At 33.3% G+C, this 24,899-nt stretch overlaps 1 protein-coding gene across 3 annotated transcripts in view; it reads left to right on the top strand.

Moving 5' to 3' along the window:
- POLQ (DNA polymerase theta) overlaps nucleotides 1–23,832 on the top strand; it is a 132,870-nt gene extending 109,038 nt beyond the window's left edge. For 2 of the 3 annotated variants that reach the window (XM_074214615.1, XM_074214614.1), the window contains exons 25-30: nucleotides 7,434–7,618; nucleotides 9,077–9,188; nucleotides 11,906–12,030; nucleotides 19,950–20,103; nucleotides 21,869–21,978; nucleotides 22,637–23,832. In XM_074214615.1, the coding sequence (XP_074070716.1) occupies nucleotides 7,434–7,618; nucleotides 9,077–9,188; nucleotides 11,906–12,030; nucleotides 19,950–20,103; nucleotides 21,869–21,978; nucleotides 22,637–22,750 (800 nt within the window). In that variant the 3' untranslated portion in view covers nucleotides 22,751–23,832. Of the gene's footprint in view, nucleotides 1–7,433; nucleotides 7,619–9,076; nucleotides 9,189–11,905; nucleotides 12,031–18,639; nucleotides 19,444–19,949; nucleotides 20,104–21,868; nucleotides 21,979–22,636 lie in introns of those variants that run through there. The other variant, XM_074214616.1, reaches the window with a different exon arrangement.
- The last annotated feature ends 1,067 nt before the right edge of the window (nucleotides 23,833–24,899 follow it).

The raw sequence follows: 24,899 nt of genomic DNA, 5'->3' as shown, positions 1-24,899 counted from the left end.
ATGTGATAGATGGGGAAGAGATCAGGAGACTCTAGAACTGTGCCTGTCTTCTCTCTGCCATCTTGGCCGGAAGTCCTTAAATGTATTTCTGTACATAATGTTACCGTCTTCTGGTTTTTAGCCCATTTTTCTGACCCCTTCTGTTTTCTATGTGAGTTCATCCCATTCACATTCCCAAGTTTTACAGTTGCTTACTCTATATTTCTCTCTTTCCTATTCTTTTATTTACCTTTTTCTTTTTTATCCTGTTCTTTCCTCATGAAACATTTTTGCATTTGATCACTGCTTCCTTTAATCTACCCTCCCTCTTTGTGTAAAATGAGTATTACTATCCAGTTGTATGTGTATATTTATTATTTTTCCTTGAACAGGTTCACATGAAAGTAAAGTTCAAGTGTTGCCTTACCCCTCTCCCTACCATAATATAAAATATTCCTTTCATGCCTCATTTATGTGAGGTGATTTTCTCCCATTCTTTTTCTCCTTTCCTCCTTTCCCCATGCAGTCCTCTTCCCAACTCTTCTATTTTTCTTTTGAGATCATCTCAACATAAGGGAACCATACTCATGTCCTCTAATTACATTCCTTCTCAGAGCTAATGGTAATAAAATTATGAGGGATTATATGTATCTTCTTCCCATGTATGAATGTAAACAGTTTAACTGTATATTTAGTCCCTTGTAATTTCTCTTACATTTTTACCAATAACTTCTCTTGAGTTCTGAATGTTTCTATTCAGGGCTCATCTTTTCATCAGGAATGCTTGAAAGTACTCTGTATCATTAAATATCAATTTTAGTTCCCTGTCGGATTTGAATCTATTTTGCTGTATATGTTATTTTGCAATCCTAGAACTCTTGCCTTTTGAAATATATTCTAAGATACCCCTTCCTCTGTAATGGTTATTGCTAAATAATGTGGACAGTCTTGATTGTGTATCCTCAATATTTGATATTCCTTTTTGGATGCTTACTGTAATTTTTTCTCCTTGACCTGGAACTTCTGTATTTTGTCTGTATCATTGCTGGAGTTTCTTTTGGCAAGATCTAATTAAGTCTTTCCATTTTTACTTTGCTCTCCAATTTTAAGATAGCTAGGCAGTTTTCCTTTATAATTTTGAAATATGATATCTAGTCTCTCTTTTTTTGTTTATGGTTTTCAGGTAGTCTATTGATTCTTAAATTATCTTCTCTTGATCTATTTTTCCAGGTCAGCTGTTTTCATATTAGATAGTTGACATTTCCTCCCAAATGTTCAATCTTTTGATTTTGATTTATTATTTCTTGATGTCTCAACAAGATATTAATTTCCCTATAGCTAATTTTAAGAAGTTATTTTCTTCAATGAGATTTTGTATCTTTCTCACCATTTAATCAATTCTAATTTTTAAAGAATTACTTTCTTAAGTAAAGTTTGCATGTCTTTCCACAAGTTTGTTAAGTCTCTTTGCTGTAACTATTGTATGACTTTCATTTTCCCATTCCCCCCCCCCACAAATCTTACTGTGATTTTAAAAATCATTTTGCTCTTTTAAAAATACTTTTCTTTGACTCTTCTAAGAATTCTTGTTGGGCTTATGTTCAAGTCTTTTTTTTTTGAGACTGGATGTTTTCAAACCATTTTCTTCTATTTCTGTGTCTTCAGTTTATATAGTAGCCATGTATGTATGGATTGTTCACATTTTCATCCTACTTTATGACTTTGGATTTAATGTTAGTGTTAGTTTCTGCTCACTTTTGGTGGTGGAGGTTCATGAATTTTCTGGAATTTATTATGTGATGTTCTATATCTTGTTCTCTTAGTTTGGTTATATTTTTGTAAATATTCATCCATTTAAAATAGATGAACAATTTTATTGTTATATAATTTGCCAAAATAGTTTCTAATAATTTCCTTTTCTTGTAAATTTACCTTTTATTAATTTTTGTGCTGCTAATTTGGCTTTCATTTGTTCAAAATAATAGCCTCTAGTTTTATTAATTTAATGGATGTTTTTGCTTTTAATTTTTTTCTTGTTTTTCAGGATTTCTGCTTTTTTTTTTCTATTTGTCCTAAATTTGTATGTCCCTTTCATTGATCTATTCTTTCCTCTCTCTTTATAGTGATGAAACTCTTTAGATATATACTTGGGAGTCTCCCTGATAAAATAAATCCAGAAATTATGTGAAAACAATTATAGTACACTTTCCACACAAATAAAATCAGATCTAAATAATTGGGAAAAAATGTCAATTGGTCAAGCTAATAATAAAAATGACAATTCTACCAATTAAAATACCAAAAAAGTTATTTTATGGAACTAGGAAAAAGTACAGAATTCATCAGGAGGAACAAAAAGTCAAGAATATCATCGAAATTAATGAAAAAAATGCAATGGAAGATGGCCTAGATCTAAAACTGTATTTTATAGTTTATATGGCCAGATCTAAAACTATATTTTACAACAGAAGTCATCAAAATTGTATGGTACTGGCTAAAAAAATAGAGAAGTGGATCCATGGAATAGATTAGGTACTAAAGAGGCAGTAGTAAATGATTATGGTAATCTACTGTTTGATAAACCAAATTCTGGGATGAGAACTCATTATTTGATAAAAAAAAATGCTAGGAAAACTAGAAAATAGTATGACAAAAACTAGGCATGGACCAACATCTCACACCCTATATCAAAATAAGGTCAAAATGGGTATAGGATTATGATATAAAGGGCAATACCATAAGCCAGTTAGGAGAACAAGGAATAATCAAATGGGGAGAAATTTAGGACCAAAGAAGAGGTAGAGAACATTAAATTTAAAAAGAAAAACTAATGCAGCCAAGGTAAGAAGAAATGCAGAAAGATGGGAAATGATTTTTATGACTGGTGTTTCTGATAAAGGACTCATTTCTAAAACTGAGTCAAATTTATAAGAATACAGGTTATTTTTCAGTTGTTAAATGATCAAAGTATATGATTAGACAGTTTGCAAACAAGAAGCTAAAAATATCTATAGTTATATGAAAAAGTGCTTTAAATCATTATTGAGAAATAAAATTAAAACAACTCTAAAGTACTACCTGAGACCTATCAGACTGACTAAAATGACCAAAAAGGAAACTGATCAATGTTGGAGGTGATGTGGGAAAACTGGGACACTGCTTGTCATTATTTAAGGAAAAAAAATGTATCCTGGAATCTGGTTATATCCCATAAAACTCATTATTTTCCTGGATCTAGAGTATACTTGCTTCTTGATTTTTAAATTTAAAAATTAATTTTAATGCCTATGTTTATTGTGTTTTTGCCATTGCTCACCAGAATTCCTTTTTACCTTTTATCCTACCTACCTGTGGTGTCAATGATTATTATAGATCTCTGCATCTTCCTTCCTCCCACACTGCTGTTGAGTTAATTTTATTAGGAATATCTATTAATGTATCTTTATTTTTTTCTATTTCCTTCTATATGCTGCTTGGGGATTTTTTTTTTAGATTTTTCAAGGCAACAGGGTTAAGTAACTTGCCCAAGGCCACATGGCTAGGTAAATATTAAGTGTTTGAGGCCGGATTTGAACTCAGGTACTCCTGACTCCAAGGTCAGTGCTCTATCCACTGTGCCACTTAGTCGCCCCAGCTTCCTGATTTTTGTGTGTTTATTATTTAGTTACCCAGGCTTGAGTCGAGATTCATCTTTGATTCTCTTTGGTTTTCATACCCTCTATACAAACATTCAGTCATCTATTATTTTGTCTTTCATGATGATAATTATGGTTAAATTATATTCAGTATCCTCCATTCATTATTATTTAGGAGGAGCAGCATAGTATTATGGATAGTGGGCTGTCCTTATAGCTAAGAAGACATGGGTTCAAGTTATGCCTCTTAATATACTTTCTCTGTGACCCTAAACAAATCACTTAAACTCTCAGTGATTCAGTCATTATTAAAATTGAAGTTGCAGACAGGTTACTAATTTCTGTCAATGGAAGAAATTTCCTAATTGGGAACATTGGGAAATCCTAGGATCAAAAATTTAGAGCTAGAATCAAACTAAGAAGTTAAAAAAAGTAATGTCCAATCTCTTCATTTTAGACATAAGAAACCTGAGGCCCAAGGTTTTAAGTTACTTACCTAGGTAGTGAATGGGAGGGCAACAATTTGAATTCAAGTCCTCTTACTCCAAATCCAACATACATTCCACCATGCTGCCCCATACCACCAGCAGCAGCAGTAAAAAAATCCCTAAACCAAATACTAACAAAAAAAAAAAACCCCTCCACTAAAACTTTATTTAAAATAAATGCATTATTCATTTTAGAAATATTTCCATAAAAATAAAAAATTATATTTATTACCTTCAGGTATAAGTTTATTTACCTAGACAATTTATGTGGATAGTGAAAAATGATTTTTGCTGTTTCTTTTTTGTTTGTAATGTGTATCTACTGCCATAAGGTGATATTGAAGTTATGCAAAGGGAGGCAAGGCAATGCTCAGCACTTTTTTTCCAATTATGTAAAACATTTCCACATTAGCCATTTTTCACAAGAAGATTAAAGAAAAAAATTGGAAGAAATTGAAAAATAGCATGCTTCAGTATGTATGCGATTAATATGATTAATATCAGTTCTTTGGAAGCTGATAGTTTGCTTTATCAATAGTCCTTTGGTATTGTGTTGGATCATTGTATTATTAAGAATAGCTAAGTCATTCACAATCTTCATCAGACATTGTTGTTATTGTGTACAGTGTTCTCCTGGTTTTGTTTACTTCACTTTATATCAATTCATGTAAATCTTTCTAGGTTTTTCTGAAATCATCCTGTTTATCATTTCTTACATCACAATAATATTCCAGCATAATCATATCCCACAGCATGTTTCTGATGGGTATCCCTCTGATTTCTGATTCATAGCCACCACAAAAAATGGTTGCTATAACTATTTTTGTATAAATAGATCTTTTCCCTTTTCTATGATCTCTTCAGGATATAGACCTAGTAGTGGTATTGCTTCACCAGAAGGCATGCAGAGTTTGGTTGCCCTTTGGACATAAATTCCAAATTGCTCTCCAGAAAGGTTGGATCAGTTTACAACTCTACCAACAGTGCATTAGTGTCCCCAATTTTTCCACATCCCTTCCAACATCCAACATTTTCCTTTTTTTTTTTTGTCATATTAGCCACTATGATAGGAGTGAGGTGGTACCTTAGAATTGTTTTAATCTGCATTCCTCTGATCAATAATGATTTAAAGAAAAATTTTCGTATGACTGCAGATAGCTTTGATTTCTTTGTCTGAAAATTGCTTGTATATATCCTTTGATCACTTATCAAATGGAGAATGACTTGTATTTTTATATTTTTGACTCAGTTTTCTAAATATTTAAGAAATGAGGTCTTTATCAGAGATAATTTTTACCAAATCTTCCCCCTAACAGTTTTCTGCTTTCCATTATAATTTTGATTACATTGGTTTTATTTGTGCAGAAACATTTAAATTTGATACAAAATTATTTATTTTATATTTTATAATGATCTGTGTCTTTTTTGGACCCCAATTTTTCCCTTACCCATAAATCTGACAGATAAACTATACCATTCTCTCCTAATTTGCTTATGCCATCAACCTTTATTTGTAAATCTGGTATACATTTTTGTTCTTATCTTTGCATACAGTGTGAGATGTTAGTCTATACAGTTTCTGCCATACTGATTTCCAGTTTTCCCAGCAGCTTTTATCAAATAATGAGTTTTTGTTCTAAAAGTCTGGATCTTTGGGTTTATCATATACTAGATTACTATGATTTTTCACTGTAACATAATTTGATACTAATGTATTCCACTGATCCATTTCTATTTCTTAGTCAGTACCCAATTGTTTTGGCAAATAATGCTTTAATAATACAGTTTGAGATCTAGTTCAACTAGACTGCCTTTTTTTCACAATTGTTTTCATTTATAACCTTGATGTTTTGTTCTCACAGATAAAGTTTTTATTTTTTCCTAGCTCAGTAAAATAATTTTGATAGTTCTATTATACTGAATAAATAGATTAATTTAGGTAGGATTGTTATTTTTATTATATTGACTATCCATGAGCAATTAATATTTTTCTAATTCTTTAGATCTGATTTTATTTTTATTCATGTAGTTCATTGGGTTTGTCTTGTCAGGTAGACTCTCAAATATTTTATATTGTCTGTAATTATTTTAAATGGAATTCCTCTTTCTATATCTTGCTGCTAGGGACTTCAGTGATAATATATAGAAATTTTGATGATTTACATGAGCTTATATTGTATCCTGCTACTGCTAAAGTTGTTAATAATTTCAAACAATCTTTTAGTTGGTTCTCTATGATTTTCTATGTATAACATCAGTTTTGTTTCCTTATTGCCTATTCTAATTCCTTTTATTTTTCTTTATTTAATTATGTTATATCTAACATTTCTAGTACAGTATTAAATAATAGAGGTGATAACATCCTGATTTTAATAAAGGCTTTCTTCTAGGATGTCTCAAATATCCTAAACCTCGAGATTCTAGATTCATTATTAAAACAACTATACAGATTTTTTTAGCAAGAAATTGAAAGCCTAAAGAAACACTGCCCAAAATAGTAAAGAAATTAAAACAATTTTTTTTTTAGGTTTTTGCAAGGCAAATGGGGTTAAGTGGCTTGCCCAAGGCCAGCTAGGTAATTATTAAGTATCTGAGACCGGATTTGAGCCCAGGTACTCCTGACTCCAGGGCTGGTGCTTTATTCACTGCTCCACCTAGCTGTCCCTAAAACAACTTTTCTATGTAGTATTTATTTACTAGAACTTATGATTAATAAATTTAATTTGATTAATTAAATGGCTTTTAATTACCAATTTGCCCTTTAAAAAAGCCCTTTTCACGGTTTTTTAGTAATCAAGGAGATAAAATATATCTCTAGGCTAACTGCTTTTTTATCACCTGGTCATTGCATGAAATCTTAGAATAGGTCTTTTTTTTTTTTTTTAGGTTGTTGCAAGGCAAATGGGGTTAAGTGGCTTGCCCAAGGCCACACAGCTAGGTAATTATTAAGTGTCTGAGACCGGATTTGAACCCAGGTACTCCTGACTCCAAGGCCGGTGCTTTATCCACTACGCCACCTAGCCGCCACTAACAGGCGAGAATTCTACCACTGAACCACCCATGCTGACTTTTTTTTTCTAAATTACTTGATTCTACCCAACTTTCTTGTTTAACATTTTACCTATGATGAAATTTAATTTAGTTTTTACTTTTCCTGGAAAGGAGAAATTTTAAGTCAAGCAACTGAATTAATACAATAACAAAAGAAGAAGCAGGTTTAAATGGGTTTAGGTATAAACATCTTATTTAATGATACTCTTCTATTCAATTAAACTGGATACCTTTTGCTTACTTTTGCTGCAGCATTTTAATGGACATGTCTTGATTCTAGGAGGAATGATCCTAGCTGCTGATTATTCTCAACTAGAACTAAGGATCTTGGCTCACTTATCCCGGGATCGTCGTCTCATTGAGGTATTGAATGGTGGAGCTGATGTTTTCAAGAGTATTGCAGCTGAATGGAAGATGATTGATCCAGAAGCAGTTGGGGATGATATAAGGCAGCAAGCCAAGCAGGTACATATATAGGAAAACAGGTAAACACTTAAAAGTTGATATCAAAAGTAGCAGAAGTTGTATGTTTGGAGGCCTTTAGTTTGCAAATCTCTTGCTTCAAGTTTTTATAGTTTCTGAAAAATCAGTATTTTCTTGGGATTTAGAGCTGAAAGGAACATTGAAGATTATCTCTCCCAACTTCTTTCACAGATAACAAAACTAAGTTCATAGAAGGAGAAGGAAGTTACTTGTCCAAGTCCACATACAAGTAGTAAGTGGCAGAATTGGAATAATAATGATAGTTGATCTTTATAGAATTGCTTAAATCCCCTAATGCATATTTTCTCATTGGATCATTAAAAACCCAGGAAATCAGTTTTGTTATTTGTTCCAAACTGTGGTTTTACCAGTGGAGGGAATTCCTGGTTAGGGAATTGTTTCTCCTAAGGTAGACTAGAAGCATAAATGCTCCAGTCTTGGGAGCTTCCTGAGCTGCCCTGGGGTCACTAAGCTGGGGAGTGAGACAGCAGCATTTGACTCCCCCAGGTGCCCCTGGCTTCTGCTCTTTAACCAGGAACCTACACTTGCCGATTTTAGGGATGACCGTGTGTGTGTGTGTGTGTGTGTGTGTGTGTGTATGTGTGTATCTCCTGCCTGGGGCCAAGACCAGCACGGGAATCCCTGCCTTGTGATGTAGGCATTCTGACTCTAGGTCCATTGAGCTTTGTGCGTGTTAGTGCTTTGTTTGAGATCTAGCATTTCTAACCCTCCTTCCTCAATTTTTCCGATGTTTACCTTTATTTTCTTGAATGTTTTTCTTGATAAAGAATAATCTTCTTTTTTCTAGTCGTATAAATCAGTTCTGTGGTACTTTGATATGATACTGAATATTTAAGTAAATTTATTATATTATCATTTTATATTATATTATATATTATTTTATATATTCATATTTATTAATATTTGTTTATACTTATATTTATTGTTTATATTTTTATTTATGTTTATATTTATTTATATATTATGTCATTTTATCATATTATAAATTTAAATATTTCTTCATTTCTATATGTATCTCTCCTACATTCCTCCTGAGGCCGCTAGGTGGTACAGTGTATAGAGCCCTGGGCCTGGCATCAGGAGGACTAGAGCTCAAAGTCAGCCTCCATGGCTCCCCTAGTTTGAGGATCTTGGACAAGTCACTTACATCTGCCTGCCTCAGTTTTCTCAGCTGTAATATGGGAATTATAGCACTTTTTGACTCGCAGAGTTGTTGTAAGGATCAAATGAGATCTTTGTGGAATGATTGGTACGAGGCCTGGTTCATTGCAGATGCTGTGTAGATGGTTATTCCTTGGGGTTCAGTCAATCAAAAACAGCCCAACTTTTTCCATAAAATTGGCTAAGCTGTTAATCACAATAAACTTTTTTCTGTGGCCTTTAAATTGCTTATTTAATGGGATGTCTCTATTATCCTAGATTTGCTATGGAATAATTTATGGAATGGGAGCAAAATCTCTAGGAGAACAAATGGGCATTCAAGAAAATGATGCTGCTTGTTATATTGAATCCTTCAAATCCAGATACACAGGTAAAAAAAGGCAGTGGAAATGACTCATTCTAAAGGAATCCTTTTCAGTTGAGACTCATCATACTTTTCCTTTATCTGTGGTTTGAAATTTGCTTTTGAAAGTCTCAATGAACAGGATTTTCATCAGTTAGATTTAAAGGGATGTATCACTTGGGCAGTCACAAAAATGAACATGTATATCCCAACAATGAGATATATTTGGGAAAAGCAGGGCCCAAAAGGGAACATTCAAAGGTTGACCATATGAGTGGCATAATTCTTCTGTCAAATCTATGGGCAACTTTGCTCTCTGATGAAAGGACTCTTAATGATGTTCATAATTTGTTGAGTTGAAAGAATTCCATGGCGATGCTAACTAGACCCCCCCTTCCCCTCTTTTTGATTTTTTTTTTTGCCTAAGAAAATCGGCATTTTGGGGGCACAGTAGATACTTCCCAACTTTATACATAGAAATCTCTATGCAATTACATTTTTATAAAAAGCATACCATTGATTTCTATTTTTTAAATTAGATTGTGAACTATGTTTTCTTTCTTTTGCTTATCATCTCTGTTTCTCACTGTATTCCTCCCAAGTCACTTCTCAGAGAGCCATTCCTTATAATGAGGGTAAAAAAGGAGCAAGGAAAAAAAATTCAGCAAAACTAATCTATATCTATATCTATATCTATCTATCTATCTATCTATCTATCTATCTATCTATATATATTTGGGGAAAAAAACCCTGATGTTTTATTTCACATTCCCACCTCCAAGGTCCCCATCTGTCCATTTTATATTCAGTGGGAAGAATCTTATGTCTCTTCCTTGGTGCCAAGGTTGGTTGTTACAATTTCAAAGAATTTGTTTTCAAATGTTGTTTTTTGCTTTACTTTCCATCTACATTCTACATCAGGGCTGTCCAAAATGCATCCGGCATACCAGTCGCAGTGTGGGTTTTCCTAAATACTTTAGTAAATGAAGTCAAATTATCTATAGAGCTCTCACTAAAATGACAAATCAAAATATATTGTTTATTTTTTCAATAAAGACTTTTAAGAGTAAGGTTGGACAACCCTGTTTTACATTGTTGTGTTTGGGGTCTAAATTGTTTTACATTTGATAGATACCTTTCCATGGTTTTCTGAATTTTTTATATTTGTCATTCTTTATACATTTTCTAATTGTTGGGCTCATTTTGTTATCATAGATAGCATCTTTGTTATCTTAGATAAGACTGTTTCAAACATTTTTGTTTATGGATTTTTTATTGTTATCCAGTAACTTTTTTTGAATGTAGTTACAGTAGAATGAGATCTGGGTCAAAGGACAATTTAAATTTAGTAATTTGTAGTAACATTTTTTCATCATTCCAAATTATTTTCTAAAACAATTGAGTCAATGAATCAGCCATGTGTTAGCATTCCTATCTTATAGATCCTTTAGACCTGAGCTTTTCTGTATTAGAGAGGTGAAGCATAGCACCTTTGCATTTCTTCAATTTTTTTTTAGTGATGTTGATAAATTTTATTTTTCATTTTGAAAGCTGTTTTTTCCAGATATCTCCTATTTGGCCCATACTCTTATAATTTTACATCCATTCCATACATTTTAGATATTACTCTTTTATTAGAGAAATTTATGAAAACTTTAAAAATCAAAATCTTTTCTGATTCTAGGTGAATTGATTTTAACTACCTAAAAACTTTAATTGAAATTGCCTATTTTGTTTTTTATAGCTTCCTCTCTTGTTTGGTTCACAGTTCTACCATTATCCATAATCATGAAAGGTAGAATTTTCCATTACTGTCTAACCATTTTTGTGCTATAAATTTTCATATTTAGATCATTTATTAATTTGAAATTTACTGCCATATGGAATATTTCTAGGTTTTGATTATTTAGTCTGTACTAGTAGTTTTTTTATAATTGTTTATTTGTAGGCTAGTTTGAAATCTGTCAAACCATACTTCTTACTTTTTCTAATTATGCATTCTTGAACTTTTATTTCTCAAAATGTATTTTGTTTTTATTTTATCTGATTCCATAAAATATCTTGAGTCACTAGGCATTGCATTTTTCATTACTCCCCCTCTACTTTCTGATGATCAGTTCTACATTTATTTTGCTTATGGCTATCTTTCTCAAATCTACCACTACTCTTTAGTCTTGATTCTTCTTTTTTTCCTTTTTCATCCTAGTTCTCTGTTTACTTTACTTTACCAACCTGCTCTTTAAAAATAATCTTCCCTTGCTTGGTCATGATAAAGTTGAGGCTAATTAACTCCCCATTCTCTTCTCCTCGATATTTGAATAATCTTTTCCTGAAATAGTAAGTTCTTTCCTCTTCATTCCAGTTATTTCCCCAGGCATTTCTTTTCTTTTTTTCTTTTTCCGTTTTGTATTCTGTTGGGAGTTAATAATTCAATTGCTACTGAGAGGTGACTCTGTTAGGTTCAGTTGGTCAAGGTTTCTTCCAACATTTAGACTCTTTTTGACTGCAGAACCAAACTTCTCTACCTAAGGCTTGGAGTTGGGTATTCAGTGGGTAGCAATTTTGATTGTAATGTTTGTAATACAACACAGCTTTTTTGCTCCCCAAATCTCAGTGATCTTTCCATTACACCAGGCTACTTTGCAAAGTAACCTGACTGATATTTTAATGTGTTTCTTTAGGTAGAAGTATATTATAGATTTGGAGTATATTTAGATTTGATTTGATTTTATATTTCTCTTTAGGCATTCAACGTTTCCTAAGAGAGACAGTGAAGAACTGCAGCAGAGATGGGTTTGTTCAGACCCTTCTGGGGAGGCGAAGGTATTTGCCTGGAATCAAAGACCAAAATCCTTACAGTAAATCCCATGTATGTTGAATATTCTCTAAACACTAATTTAGAAGTTAAAATTAAATTTATTTTGTATTGTGGAAGTTAAATCAGTAATTCTAACCCTTGACTAATAATATTGGCAATTTTATTAGTCTTATGATGTGTATATACATATATATATATGGTTGTTTGTTTAACTAAAGTCTTTGAAATTAAGTATGACAGCATGTAAAAGCTTTTGTTGAATTTGGCTCCCTGAAATAAAATGTCAGAGAGAAGAAATTAGTTATTATATACTAATGGCCACAATTAATATTCTAGAGTATAGTAGCATAGGGAAAAGTTAGCACATAAAGATATATATTACAAACAATGAGAAAGGATAAGAGGAAGGAAGGCAAGAAAGAAATAGATATCATATCTAAGAGTGAATGCACCTGTTGTTTATATTAGGGTATTCTTAGGAAACTAATGCTTGTAGATTGGTTCCACATCTGAAAGACAATGGTTTTTAAAAAATGACAGGAAAGCCCAAAATAAAATTGTCTCAATTAGAAATATTCTGTGGCCTGGCATTGTGAATAGGATTGACAAGCAAGTGAATTTCTGTTTCACTTAGAAGCAAGATTTAATAATAAAATCTATGAAGACCTGAGCACCATAGCACTCTGGACCTTTGTAGATTTGAGAGGTGAGAATAAGTTCCACTGACCTGCAGATTGTGCTTGGTCAGTGTTTCTTCCAGAAACAATTAAGAACAACATGTTCCAAAATGTAGCATGTTCATTTGATTTGAAGAGAAATTGAAAAGTGTGCTGGAGGATTATTTATCTGTATTCTAGTTTATCAGAATAAAAAAAAAAATCATCCTTGAAAGAATATGTTCCTCCCACTGGAAGAGAAAAATAAAATAATATAGGAAGGTGGAGGAGAATCAAAATCTGTCAGGAGTTTTGAGTGATAGGAAAATCTACCTTTCAAAATGAAGGAAAGAATACAGACCCTTGAGATCTTAAAGCCACCAAATAGGGTCTTCCCAAAGATGTCACAGAAGGGTGACAAGATCTTCTGATGTTGCGAGGAGAGAGCATATCCATTTGAAGTCCCCTGGCTCTAAATCTATGATGCTGGAGTAGAAACAGATCCCATGTGATTAGAAGGAGAGCTCATTGAGCACCAGATTTTTTTTTTTAGGGTTTTTTTTGGCAAGGCAAACGGGGTTAAGTGGCTTGCCCAAGGCCACACAGCTAGGTAATTATTAAGTGTCTGAGACTGGATTTGAACCCAGGTACTCCTGACTCCAGGGCTGGTGCTCTATCCACTGCACCACCTAGCCACCCCTGAGCACCAGATTTTAAAAGAAAATAAAATACAAGCAGGCAGCAGGATAAGAATGACATGCTGCTGCATGAATGTCACAAATGATGAAGCCCTGAAGAAGAGAGTCTGAGGTTGAGTTGTGCCCAGCGTTCTGTGACCAGAGAACACTAATAGGGAAAGATCCTGGAGGGGTTTGCTATTTCTTTCTCAAGCAGGGTCACATGGCTAATAACTATCTGAGCCTGGATTTGAACTCAGTTCTTCTGAACTCCAGGCCCAGTGCTCTATCCCCTGAACCATCCTGCTGCCTCATTTGAAATAAATGCTAAGGACTACAAAACTTCTTTGTTTTTTGCTATGTTGTAGATGAGAGAAAGAACAAAGAAGGATTAGGACCATTTTAGGGAAGTAGAACAGATAATAAAAATGAGTACTGGATTAAAAGCAAAATTACTACTCTGATTTTGCTGTTTTCCCTATCAAGGAGATTGATTTTCAGAATAGGAATTATAACACAAAATGATCACTAGGGAATTGGTATGGGAGGCAAATCAGATAATATTGAGTTCAAGTCACCAATCCAGTTGAACTACATTATGAGTCCTGAAAATACAGTTTATAACCACATTTTTGGAAAAATGTGTATAGGTCAGGAGAGGTGCCATATAAGTAGAGATGGGCAACGGGTGTTGTCTTTAAGGGAAAGGAACTTTAGGGCACAGCACAATGTGAGTTGTGCACAAAATTCTAGAAAAATTATCAAAGCTGTGGTTTTGGGGTTGGGTTCAATGAGGATGAATTAAACTAGATGAACTCATTTTTTTCCTTTTTTTTCTTGGTGTGATTAGACAGATTAGGGGAATTATTTAAACTCAATAAACTTCAGAGGGAGATTTGACAAAATCTTTTAACAGTATCTTTATGAACAAGTTAGGAAGATGTGGACTGTATGATAATATGGTGAGTGATGAGAGAATTGGCTAAATCACAGAAAGTGTGGTTATTCTTTTTAAGTCAAGTTGGAAAATTTCTAATGGTGTGCTACAGAATTAATTGTTTGAGTCCTTTTTGTTCAACAATTCTCTAAGTGCCATAGATGGCATATCATAACTTTTTCAGATGAAATGACATTTGAATAGCTAGCTAATAGAGTTTAAAGGGAGCTTGATGTGGTAGAATGGTGGATTCAATAAGATGAAACTTAATGGAGATAAATGTTAGGTCCTTTATACAAAGTCTTTTTTCAAACAAGTACAGAAGGTAGATACATGAAAAAAACTAAAGGTTTTTAGTGTACACTAAACTCAGTAATCTTAGGATCTATTAGCAGAAATTTAGTATGTCTAGATATTATTGTCTTGCTGCATTTTGCCCATGTCAGACCACATCTAGATTTTCTTTCTCAGTTCTGGGTGCAATATTTTAAGAAGTCCATTGGCATTTTTGGATTGTCTGACTGGAGGAGACACTCGAGTTGATGAGGGAATTCAGAACCATTATCCAAATGATTCCAGATTGGAAGGAATGAGTTTGTTGGGTAACTTGATATCTTGTCATATGGAAAATGATAGCTCACTTTAAATTCCATAGACTTGGAACTAAAATAGATTTAAAGATCATTTAGTGCAAGTTTTTCACTTTGCAAGTAAAGCTGTAGCCCAGAGAACCCATTTCATGTGGTGATTTAATGCTGACAAAATGTTTTAATAAGATAAATTTAAATTAAAATAACTCTGAGGTTCCATCTCATACTTGTTAAATTGACAAAGATTTAAAAGAATATAATGGTTGTTGGAGTTGTTGTGGGAGGACAGAACACTCATGTACTTTTGATGGAGCTTTGAATTAGCCTCAACTTTCTGGAAAGCAATTTGGAAATGTACTTCTAAAACCTCTAAACTGTGTGTATCCTTTGACCCAGTGATATCTATGGGAGATTTGTGACTCCAAAGCTCAAAGCTAGAAAGGAAAGGACATATATGACTGAAGATTCATGAGAAAGAAATAAATTTGTTAAGTATCTAGTGTGTGTACTAGACAGTGCTAAATGTTTATAAATATTATCTCATTTAGTCCTCACAACAATCCTGAAAAGTAGGGCTATTATTATCTTAATTTTTTATTTGAGGAAGGTAAGGCAAACAAGTGAAAGTGAAATGCCCAGGGTCACACAGCTAGTAAGTCTTCCTGACTCCAAGCTCAGTGCTTTATCATTGCCACATCCCATAGAAACACTTTTTTGTTATAACAAATAACTATAACAAATAACTGATTCCTATTGATTTGGGAACAACTGAACAAATTATGATATATAATTGTAGTGTATATTGCACTAAAGATGGGATGGATTAAAAAAATCTGGGAAGGATTGTATAAAGTAATACAAAATAAAATAAGGAGAATACTTTATTTAATGACCACCTTATGAAGAAAAATGACTCTGAAAGTCTTACCACAGGGACATAAATCTTGAAGATTGAAGGATGAATCAGGCTTCCTCTTTCTTGATAGAAATTATGGACTATCACATGCAATAAAGGGCTATAGAGAGATAAAATTAAAACTAACTGGAAACTAAATAATCTAATTTTAAAGAATGAGCAAATCAAACAACAATGTACAAAGAATGAATATAATTCCATGCAAAACACTGACAATAAGGAGACAACATAACAAAACTTATGGGATACAGCCAAAGCATATTAGGGGAAATATTATATCCCTAAATACTTACATGATTAAAATAGAGAGAGGAGATAAATGGCCTGAGCATAGAAATAGAAAAGTTAGAGAGAAAATGAATGAAAAATCCTCAATTAAATACCAAATTAAAAATTATTAAGATTGAAGATGAAATTAATGAAATTGAAAGTAAGAAAACTAAATAAAACCAAGAATTGGTCTTATAAAAAACTCAAAAAGATAGATAAACTTTTAGTTAATTTGATTAAAAAAATAAAGAAGGAAACCAAATGAACCAATATCAAAAAAGAAAAAAAAGGTGAATTTACTACCAATGAGGAGGAAATTAAAATAATAATTTGGAACTATTATGCCAATAAATTTGACAATCTAAGTGAAGTTAATGAATATTTACAAAATTTAAAACTGCCCAGGTTAAAAGTAGAAGAAATTAAATACTTAAATAACTCCATCTCAGAAAAAGAAATTGAACAAGTCGTCAATGAGCTCCATAAGAAAAAATCTCAAGGGCCAGATAGATTCACAAATGAATTCTACTAAACATTCAAGGAACAATTTTTTCCAATTCTATATAAGCAATTTGAAGAAATAGGTTAAGAATGAGGTTTGCCAAATTCCTTCTATGACACCAATATGGTGCTATGCTTAAACCAGGATGAGTCAAAACAGAAAGAAACTTAAAGACCAATTTCCTAATGAATATGGATGCAAAGATTTTAAATAAAATATTAGCAAAGCAATTAAAGCAATTTATCACTAGGATAAAACACTATGATCCAGCAGAATTTATACCAGGAACACAGGGTTGGTTCAATATTAGGAAAACTATCAGCAAAATTGATCATATCAATAACAAACCTAACAGAAATCATATGATTATCTCAATAGATGCTGAAAAAACTGAAAAAGGCACCCATTCCAATTAAAAACACTAGAGAGCATAGGAATAAATGGAATGTTCCTTAAAATAATAAAGAGTATCTATCTAAAACCATCAATAAGCATTATATGTAATGGGGATAAGTTAGAAGCCTTCTCAATAAGATCATGGGTAGAATAAGGATGTCCATTATCACTACTATTATTCAATATGGTTTTAGAAATATTAGCTTTAGCAAAAAGAGAAAGAAAAGAAATTGAAGGAATTGGAATTGGTAATGAAGAAACAAAACTCTTGACTTTTTTGCAGATGATATGATAGTATGCCTAAAGAACCTTAGAAAATCATCTAAAAACCACTGACAACAATTAACAATTTTAACAGTCACAATATATAAAATAAACTTACATAAATCATCGGCGAATATATATATATATATATATATATATATATATATATATATATATATATATATATAACAAGATAGAGCAGCAAGAGATAGAAAGAGAAATCCCATTTAAAATAACTGCAGACAACATAAAATTCTTGAGTCTATATGAACTATAGGAAATACTTTTCACACAAATAAGATCATATCTAAATAACTGAGTAAATGTCAATTCCTCATGGAAAGGTTGAGCTAATATAATAAAAAGGACAATTATACCTAAATTAAATTACTTATTTGGTGCCATACCAATCAAATTTCTGAAATATCTCTTTTGTGAGCTAGAAAAAAATAGAAACTAAATTCATATGGAGAAACAAAAGGTCAAGAATATCAAAGGAATTAATAAAAAAAAATTGCAAAGGAAGGTGGTTTAGCTATTCTGGATCTAAAATTATATTATAAAGCAACAGTCATCAAAATTGTCTGGTACTGGCTAAGAAATAGAGTGGTGGAACAGTGGAATAGATTAGGTACAAAGAGACAGCAGGGAATGACTATAGTTATCTACTGTTTGAAAAACCCAAAGATTCCATCTTCTGGGATAAAAACTCACTCTTTGATTAAAAACTTGTGGGAAAACTGGAAGGCAGAATGAGTGCAGGATTTAAACATAAAAGATGATATTATAAGCTGAGAACAAGGACTAGTTTACCTGATAGATCTATGAAAAAGGGGAGTAGTTTATGACCAAATGAGATAGAGAACATTATAAAAAATAAACTGGATAATTTTGATTACATTAAAATAAAAATTTTTGTGCAAATCAAACCCCTATGGACCAAGATTAAAAAGAATGTAATAAGTTGGGAAACAATTTTTATAACTAGTGTTTTTGACAAAGTACTCATTTCTAAAATATATCGAGAATTCAGTCAAATATATATTAAAAAAAAGTCATACCCCAGTTAATAAATGGTCAAGTAATATGGAAAGGCAATTCTCAGATTAAGAAATCAAAGCTATCTATAGTCATATGAAAAATTGCTCTAAATTACTATTGATTAGAGAAATACAAATTAAAATATCTCTGAGGTATCATTTCAATATGACTAGAAAGGGAAATGATAAATGTTGAAGGGGATGTGGGAAAACTGGGACACTAATGCATTGTTGGTGGAGTTGTGAACCAGTACAACCTTTCTGGATAGCAATTTGGAATTATACCCAAAGGGCAATAAAACTGCATACCCTCAGCAATACTATTACTGGGTCTATATCTGGAAGAGATCATGAGAAAGGGTAAAAAAAACCCCACATGTACAAAAGATATTCATAACAGCTCTTTTTGTAGTGGCAAAGAATTGGAAATTGAGGAGATGCCCATTAATTGGAGAATGGCTGAACAAATTGTGGAATATGTATGTGATGGAATACTATTGCTCTATAAGAAATCATAAGTGAGTAGACTTCAGAAAAGCCTGGAAAGACTTGCATGAATTGATGCTGTGTGAATTGACCAAGAACAGAAGAATATTGCATACAATAACAACAACATGGGGTGATGATCAAACACAATAGACTTGTCCATTTCAACAGTACAATAATTAAAGACAATTTTAAGATTTGCAATGGAAAATACCATCTATATTCAGAGAGGGAAATGTGGAGTTTAAATGAAGACCAAAACTTACTATCTTCAATTTTTCAAAGTTTTCTTATGTCTTTTTTTCCTCTCGTGTTTTCTTTCTTTTGTTTGGTTATAATTCTTCTCTTACAAACCCCATCTCAGAAAAAAATAATTGGTAAAAACTACAGTTGCATGTCATTAGAAAAATAAATAAAATATTAAAAAAGAAAAGAAAAAAATTTTAAAATAATGGACTAGAAGTTATAGAAAATGAGACATGTATTTTTAGTCATGATCAATGTGTGACAGATTGGTTTTGTTTGACTATATTTATTACAATAGAAAGCTTTTGTTTCTTTAGGAGGGTGGGGGAAAAGGAGAGAGATTCATGGGAGGAAAGGAGGGATAGTGATAATGCCAAAAGGATGGTGGAAAAGAATGTCAGTGAATTTGAAAATATGCAGAAAAGAGTTGTGTAAATCATTAAGTCTCAACAATTTGGAGACTCTTGTATTAAATACATTATAAAATTAATGAAAAAATAAGCTTTAACTAATAGCCATGTTTTTTATATGTAATTCTCCTTTTCTGAAATCTTTTTGTCTTTGAATATACTCATGTGGTTGATGTTTGCCAAATTCGTGAGAAAAAAATGCTTTTAAAGTCCTAATATTTTTAGTTATGAAAACTCTTCACTACCTTTTTTGGGAAACAATTGGTACTTTTAATTAAAACTTTTTAAATGATAGGGTTTTTTTTAGATTATGCATAACTTACAGTTTCCTGTTGAATTATTTAGGTAAATAGTATCTCATAAACTTGTAATAAATGTTGTTAGATGACTATTTGGGCATGTGTTATCTTTTTCCCAGTAAATCATAAGTACATTGACATTAGGAAGTACTTCTTACCTCATTTTTGCATTACTTAACACCATACCTTGCATGGTGTTAACTCAATTACTTTTTATAGAATCGAAATTGAGGTAATCCTACATTCTTTTTTGCTGAAAGATTGAATATTCTCCTCTACAGGCCGAACGTCAAGCCATCAATACTACAGTCCAGGGCTCTGCTGCTGATATTGTCAAAACAGCCACTGTGAACATTCAGAGACGATTAGAGAACCTCCCTTCTGCCGTCCAGTCACATGGACATAGAGAGAGTAAGCTTTGTGGAGACAGAGCAGGTTTGTTTCCTTAATCTAATGCTATTTTTCAAAGTTGAAGAGATAATTATCAGCAAACAAGGAGAGTGACTTTAAAAAGTTCTTGTTTAAACTTGTATTTCATAATTTCTTTTCTTGACTGCGTCCATTTTTACATAATAAGTGAATGCACGTGATTCTTAGTTTCTAAGAATAAACTCTACACTCACCTAATTTATGTGTTCTTTGCTGTTGTCTTCATATTTTTTGCTTTTACCTCAAAAATATGGCCCCTATTTAAAATGTTTCATGGGAAGTTCTCATCTGACCTTAGCTGTTACATCACCCATGTAAATGAATTCTTTATCCTTTTTCTTCATTGTTCTTCCTTGCAATAATTTTCATTGACTTGGAGATTGCTGTCAAACTTATTGTAATAATAACTCACATTTTTATAGCACTTTAAACTTTATTAGATGCTTTCTGAATAGGAATCCTATTTTTTTTTTTTTACTCTTTCTAGGGAGAAGTTATTAAATTAGGGAGAGGAGTCATGGGAGGGAGCTATAAAGGGTGATAAAAAGGGAAGAAACATGTTTTTAGAAATAGGGGAGTATGAAATGGTGGGTTTGGGGAAAAGCTCATGAGTTCTCTTTTTACAATGGGATATGTAGTTTGGAATGTGTAATAGGAAGGTGGCAATGTAGAACTGGATTTCAAAAGAGTGACTTGAGTGTGATGGTGAGATCTGGAAGAAACCTGTGTAGAGGTAATAAATGAGCTGATGAGGAGATGATAGATCATTTGAGAGAATGTGTAGAGAAGAATAGGTTCAAAGTCACAGACAGACTGAGGGCATTATGATCCAGCAAAAAACAGGAAATTTAAGAGAAAGCAGAAATTTAAAGAAAAAAATTTAATAGAAACCCAGAGAGGAAAGGGTCTCCACAAGGGGAGCTAAGCTTTGTAGTGACTCATATTGCAGAGAAATCCAGAAAGATGAGCATTTAGAAAAAGCCATCAGCTTTGCCAATTGGGTGATAAATGATCTTTGATAATTTTGGAGACAGCAGTTTCAGTTGAGTGATTAAGATAGAAATGAGATTGTAAGGGGTTAAAAAGTAGAAGGAAGGAATATAGACATCTCTTTAGAGGAGATTGTGAAAGGGAGGAAAAATAAAGGATAATAGCTTTAATAATAGAGAAGTTGATAGGATTAGATGAGCATTTTTTTAAGGATGATTGAGTCCTATGTTTGTTTATAAGCAGCAGAAAAGGAACCTGTACCTAGAGAGAAATTGAACTTTGGAGAGAGGGGGTGTGATTTTGAGAGCCATCTGCCACAGGAGGCAGGAAAGATGGCATCAATTGTACATGTAGAAGAGTTGGATATGAGGAATAGAATGAACATTTTATCAAAGGAAAAAAAAAGGTGGAGAAAATGGGTAATGACATCCATAAGTATTGAAATAAAGGAGAAGAGGGATCTCAGAATGGATGGCCTTATTTTCTCAATTAAGGATATATTTGCTATTTTTTTTTCTGAACAACTGGAAGGAGGAAATAGTATGGGTAAACTCAAAGAGAGAAGAAAAGATTTAAAAAGCTGCTGGAGTAGGGGGTAAAATTATATAAGTTCTTCTTCCTCTTCTTTTTGGTCCTCTGTAATTAAAATTTTCCATTAAAATTTTATATGTCAATATCCTGAAGTTTTCTATAGTATTTTAATCCTTGATCTTTTTTCTGATAAAACAATGATAGTTAATTTTTCTCTCTTTTTTAATATTTTCCCCCTCTTTTCCTTCAGGACTGAAGAAAGGATTCCAAAGAATATTTTGCCCAATAAGAGGAGCTTTTTTCATCCTTCAGTTGCATGATGAGCTCCTTTATGAGGTGGCAGAAGATGACATTGTCCAGGTATCTGCCCATTGTAGAACAGTTGTACCCTTGCAGCCTGAGGTGGACCCTTTTCCCCAATCCAGTGCATTGCTCACCTCCTTCCAATGCAGACTTTTGAAACTTGCTGTAAGCTTGGAGGAGAGCCAAGGTCAGTTCATACTTAAAGAGCTGGTCAGTCAGGATTTAATTATGGGCAATTAAGAGCCTGTTGGATGCCAATCATTCACCTTGGAATGCAAAGTGAAGGTGAGTCAGGCTCTGCCCTCTACAATGGAGAGGAGAGTTTTGGTTCTTTGCCTCTGTGTGTTTGTGGGGAGACCCTGCTCTAGGAACATGGACTATGGGGATATTCTGAACCTGGGGAAGTTATATTGGCATCTCCAGTTCAGCCCTTCCATGATTAAGGGAAACCTGGGATGCAGCAGCCCAGGCTCCAGGGGTTGTCACTGAACTTTCTGGGGAGCATCTCCACCCTTCAGCTGCCTGAAAACTGTCCTTGTCATTGAAGACTGACCCAGGAGAATGCCTTGGGATGCCCCATTTTAGACATGGGAGTATGTAAGACCTCCTGAGGGAATGCCCCAGACCTTCTGGAGGCTGCATCTTCTGGCAGGTGGTTCAACTCTCCTGAGAACACTGTCAGGCCAGCCTCTTACCTGCATGTACTTACTTTTAGGTGGCTCAGATTGTCAAGAATGAAATGGAAAATGCAGTGAAGCTCTCAGTGAGACTGAAAGTCAAAGTGAAGATCGGACCCAGCTGGGGAGAGCTCCATGACTTGGATGTGTGACTCTACGGGGCTTTCTTAGGATGCCCAAGCCCAACCAAGTGACTGTGGGATGAACCAGACATTTTTTATCAAGCCTTTTAAAAAGCATTATTACTTCACATCTTAAGGGACTTTTTATGAATTGTGTTTTTATGTGGAGGTATGTTTTCTTATAGTAATGGAGTATTGTTATGAGTTTTTGAAAAAATGAAATTTTCTTCAAATGAAATAGAATTTAATGATAACTCCTCAAAAAATATCTGGGGAATTGCCTTTTGAAGAATAAGTTCATAGAATGTAATGATTTCTCAGGATTGAGAACAGGTATGAACCTGTTGATATATAAACTGACTTAATACCATTGATGAGACACCTGCATGAGAGGTATTAAACTAGTAGCAAAGGCACATTTCTTTCTCAGTTGTCTCTGTCCAGCTTCCTGGAAGACAGAAATTTTTGTCCCAACATTTGATTCTGTTCCTTTAGGTCCCAGCAGCCTTGATCTGGGCTAATACTATAAATAGAGAAGTATTTTATTTTGGTATTCAGGGCCAAGCTTTTTGTGATTTTTTTTCCTCTAATCATTTAGTGGGGGAGGGGATTATTTTAGGTATTTAGAATTTCTATGCCCACAAGAGTCTAAATTATGAATTTTAAATGTAAAGGAAAAAAATGGATGAATATTACCTAGGAATGTATTTTCTTAAAAAGCTAACTCTCCTCTTACAAAATACTTGCCTTTCTTTTAAGCCACACCTCTTAAATTGACACTTGTTTGGGAAGAAGTCTTCTTTTTCATTTGAAACTCATTTGAATCTAACACTGAAAATTTCCCATTCTCATTGTTGTCTTAGTACCTTTTTCCATTCTAGAATAAAGCACTGTTTTTTGTATGTAACTGAAAGTCTCATGCTGAAAGGATTGCACTTTACATGGAGCCTCAAAATTGGCCCTTTTCATCATTGAAATAAAATGAATTTGTGATGAATCCTATTTCAGAATCTTTTTTTTAACATTGTCTTTCATATAACAGCATCAGAAAATCTGCTTTTATCTCTCTGTCCTATTCTTTGGCAGTGTGCCAAGCATAGCTGCTGTAAATTAAATAAATGATTGATTGTCGTCCAAATAGCTCTTTTATGTTCATTTACCCAGAAACAGATACTTGGTTTTGATGTCTCCATATTAAAGCAAGCTTATTATTAAGCCTCTTGGTACTATTAAATGCATCTATTTGACAGACAATGAAATGCTCTTGTCTGCATGTGAAACAAAAGGGTCTCAACAGATAGTTTTGAATAGTTTAAAAAATGGATGATGCATTTGCCAAAAGGTGGCAGAAGATGAGAAGGGATGATTTTTAGCATCACTAAACTGTTCATTCTAAAACATTTTTTCTTGCCACAATGGTCTTCCCTGTGTGAAAGTTGTGACCTATTTTCTATGACTAATTCTTTAATTGATTTAAGCAAGAAGAATCCCTGTCCTAAAATGTATAGGTTTGGAATGTTTCCCAATAAGATGTTCTTTATTTTATTTTTAGTTTTTCAGATTTTTGGCAAGGCAAATGGGGTTAAGTGGCTTGCCCAAGGCCACACAGCTAGGTAATTATTAAGTGTCTGAGACCGGATTTGAACCCAGGTACTACTGACTCCAGGGCCGGTGCTTTATCCACTGCCCCACCTGGCCATCCCTAGATGTTCTTTAAATACAATGGTAAAGTAGTGGGGTTTTTTTTTTTTGAGTTCATAAACTGACTTCAGGACTGCATCAATTGCCTAACTTAAAATTGAATATCCCAGAGATGTCAGATTCAGTATGTCCAAAGTAAAACTCATTCTCTTTTCATTCAAACTCACACCTCTTCCAACTTTCCTTTTTTCCTGTCAAAGGTCCCACCAGCCTCCTAGTTTCCCAAGTTTGCATCTTCTTGTTATTATTGACTCCCTCTACACATCCAGTCTTTTGCCAGATCTTGCCATTTCTGCTTCCTCAACCCCTCTAGAATCTGACTTCTTCCTTCCACAGCTGCTCTCCTCATTCAGCCCTTTCTTCTTGCAACAGCCCTTAGCCGACTTCCCTGCCATCCCTGTCCACCTGACACTGCTCTGGAAGTGATTTTGCTTAAATACAGATCAACCATGTCAATTCCTATCTAATTCCAGCAACG

Source organism: Macrotis lagotis, chromosome 1, assembly GCF_037893015.1.
Source record: "Macrotis lagotis isolate mMagLag1 chromosome 1, bilby.v1.9.chrom.fasta, whole genome shotgun sequence".
In the NCBI taxonomy this organism is placed as follows: Eukaryota; Metazoa; Chordata; class Mammalia; order Peramelemorphia; family Peramelidae; genus Macrotis; species Macrotis lagotis.
The sequence above is the reverse complement of the archived record's forward strand: the minus strand, read 5'-3'. Positions and strand labels throughout refer to the sequence as shown.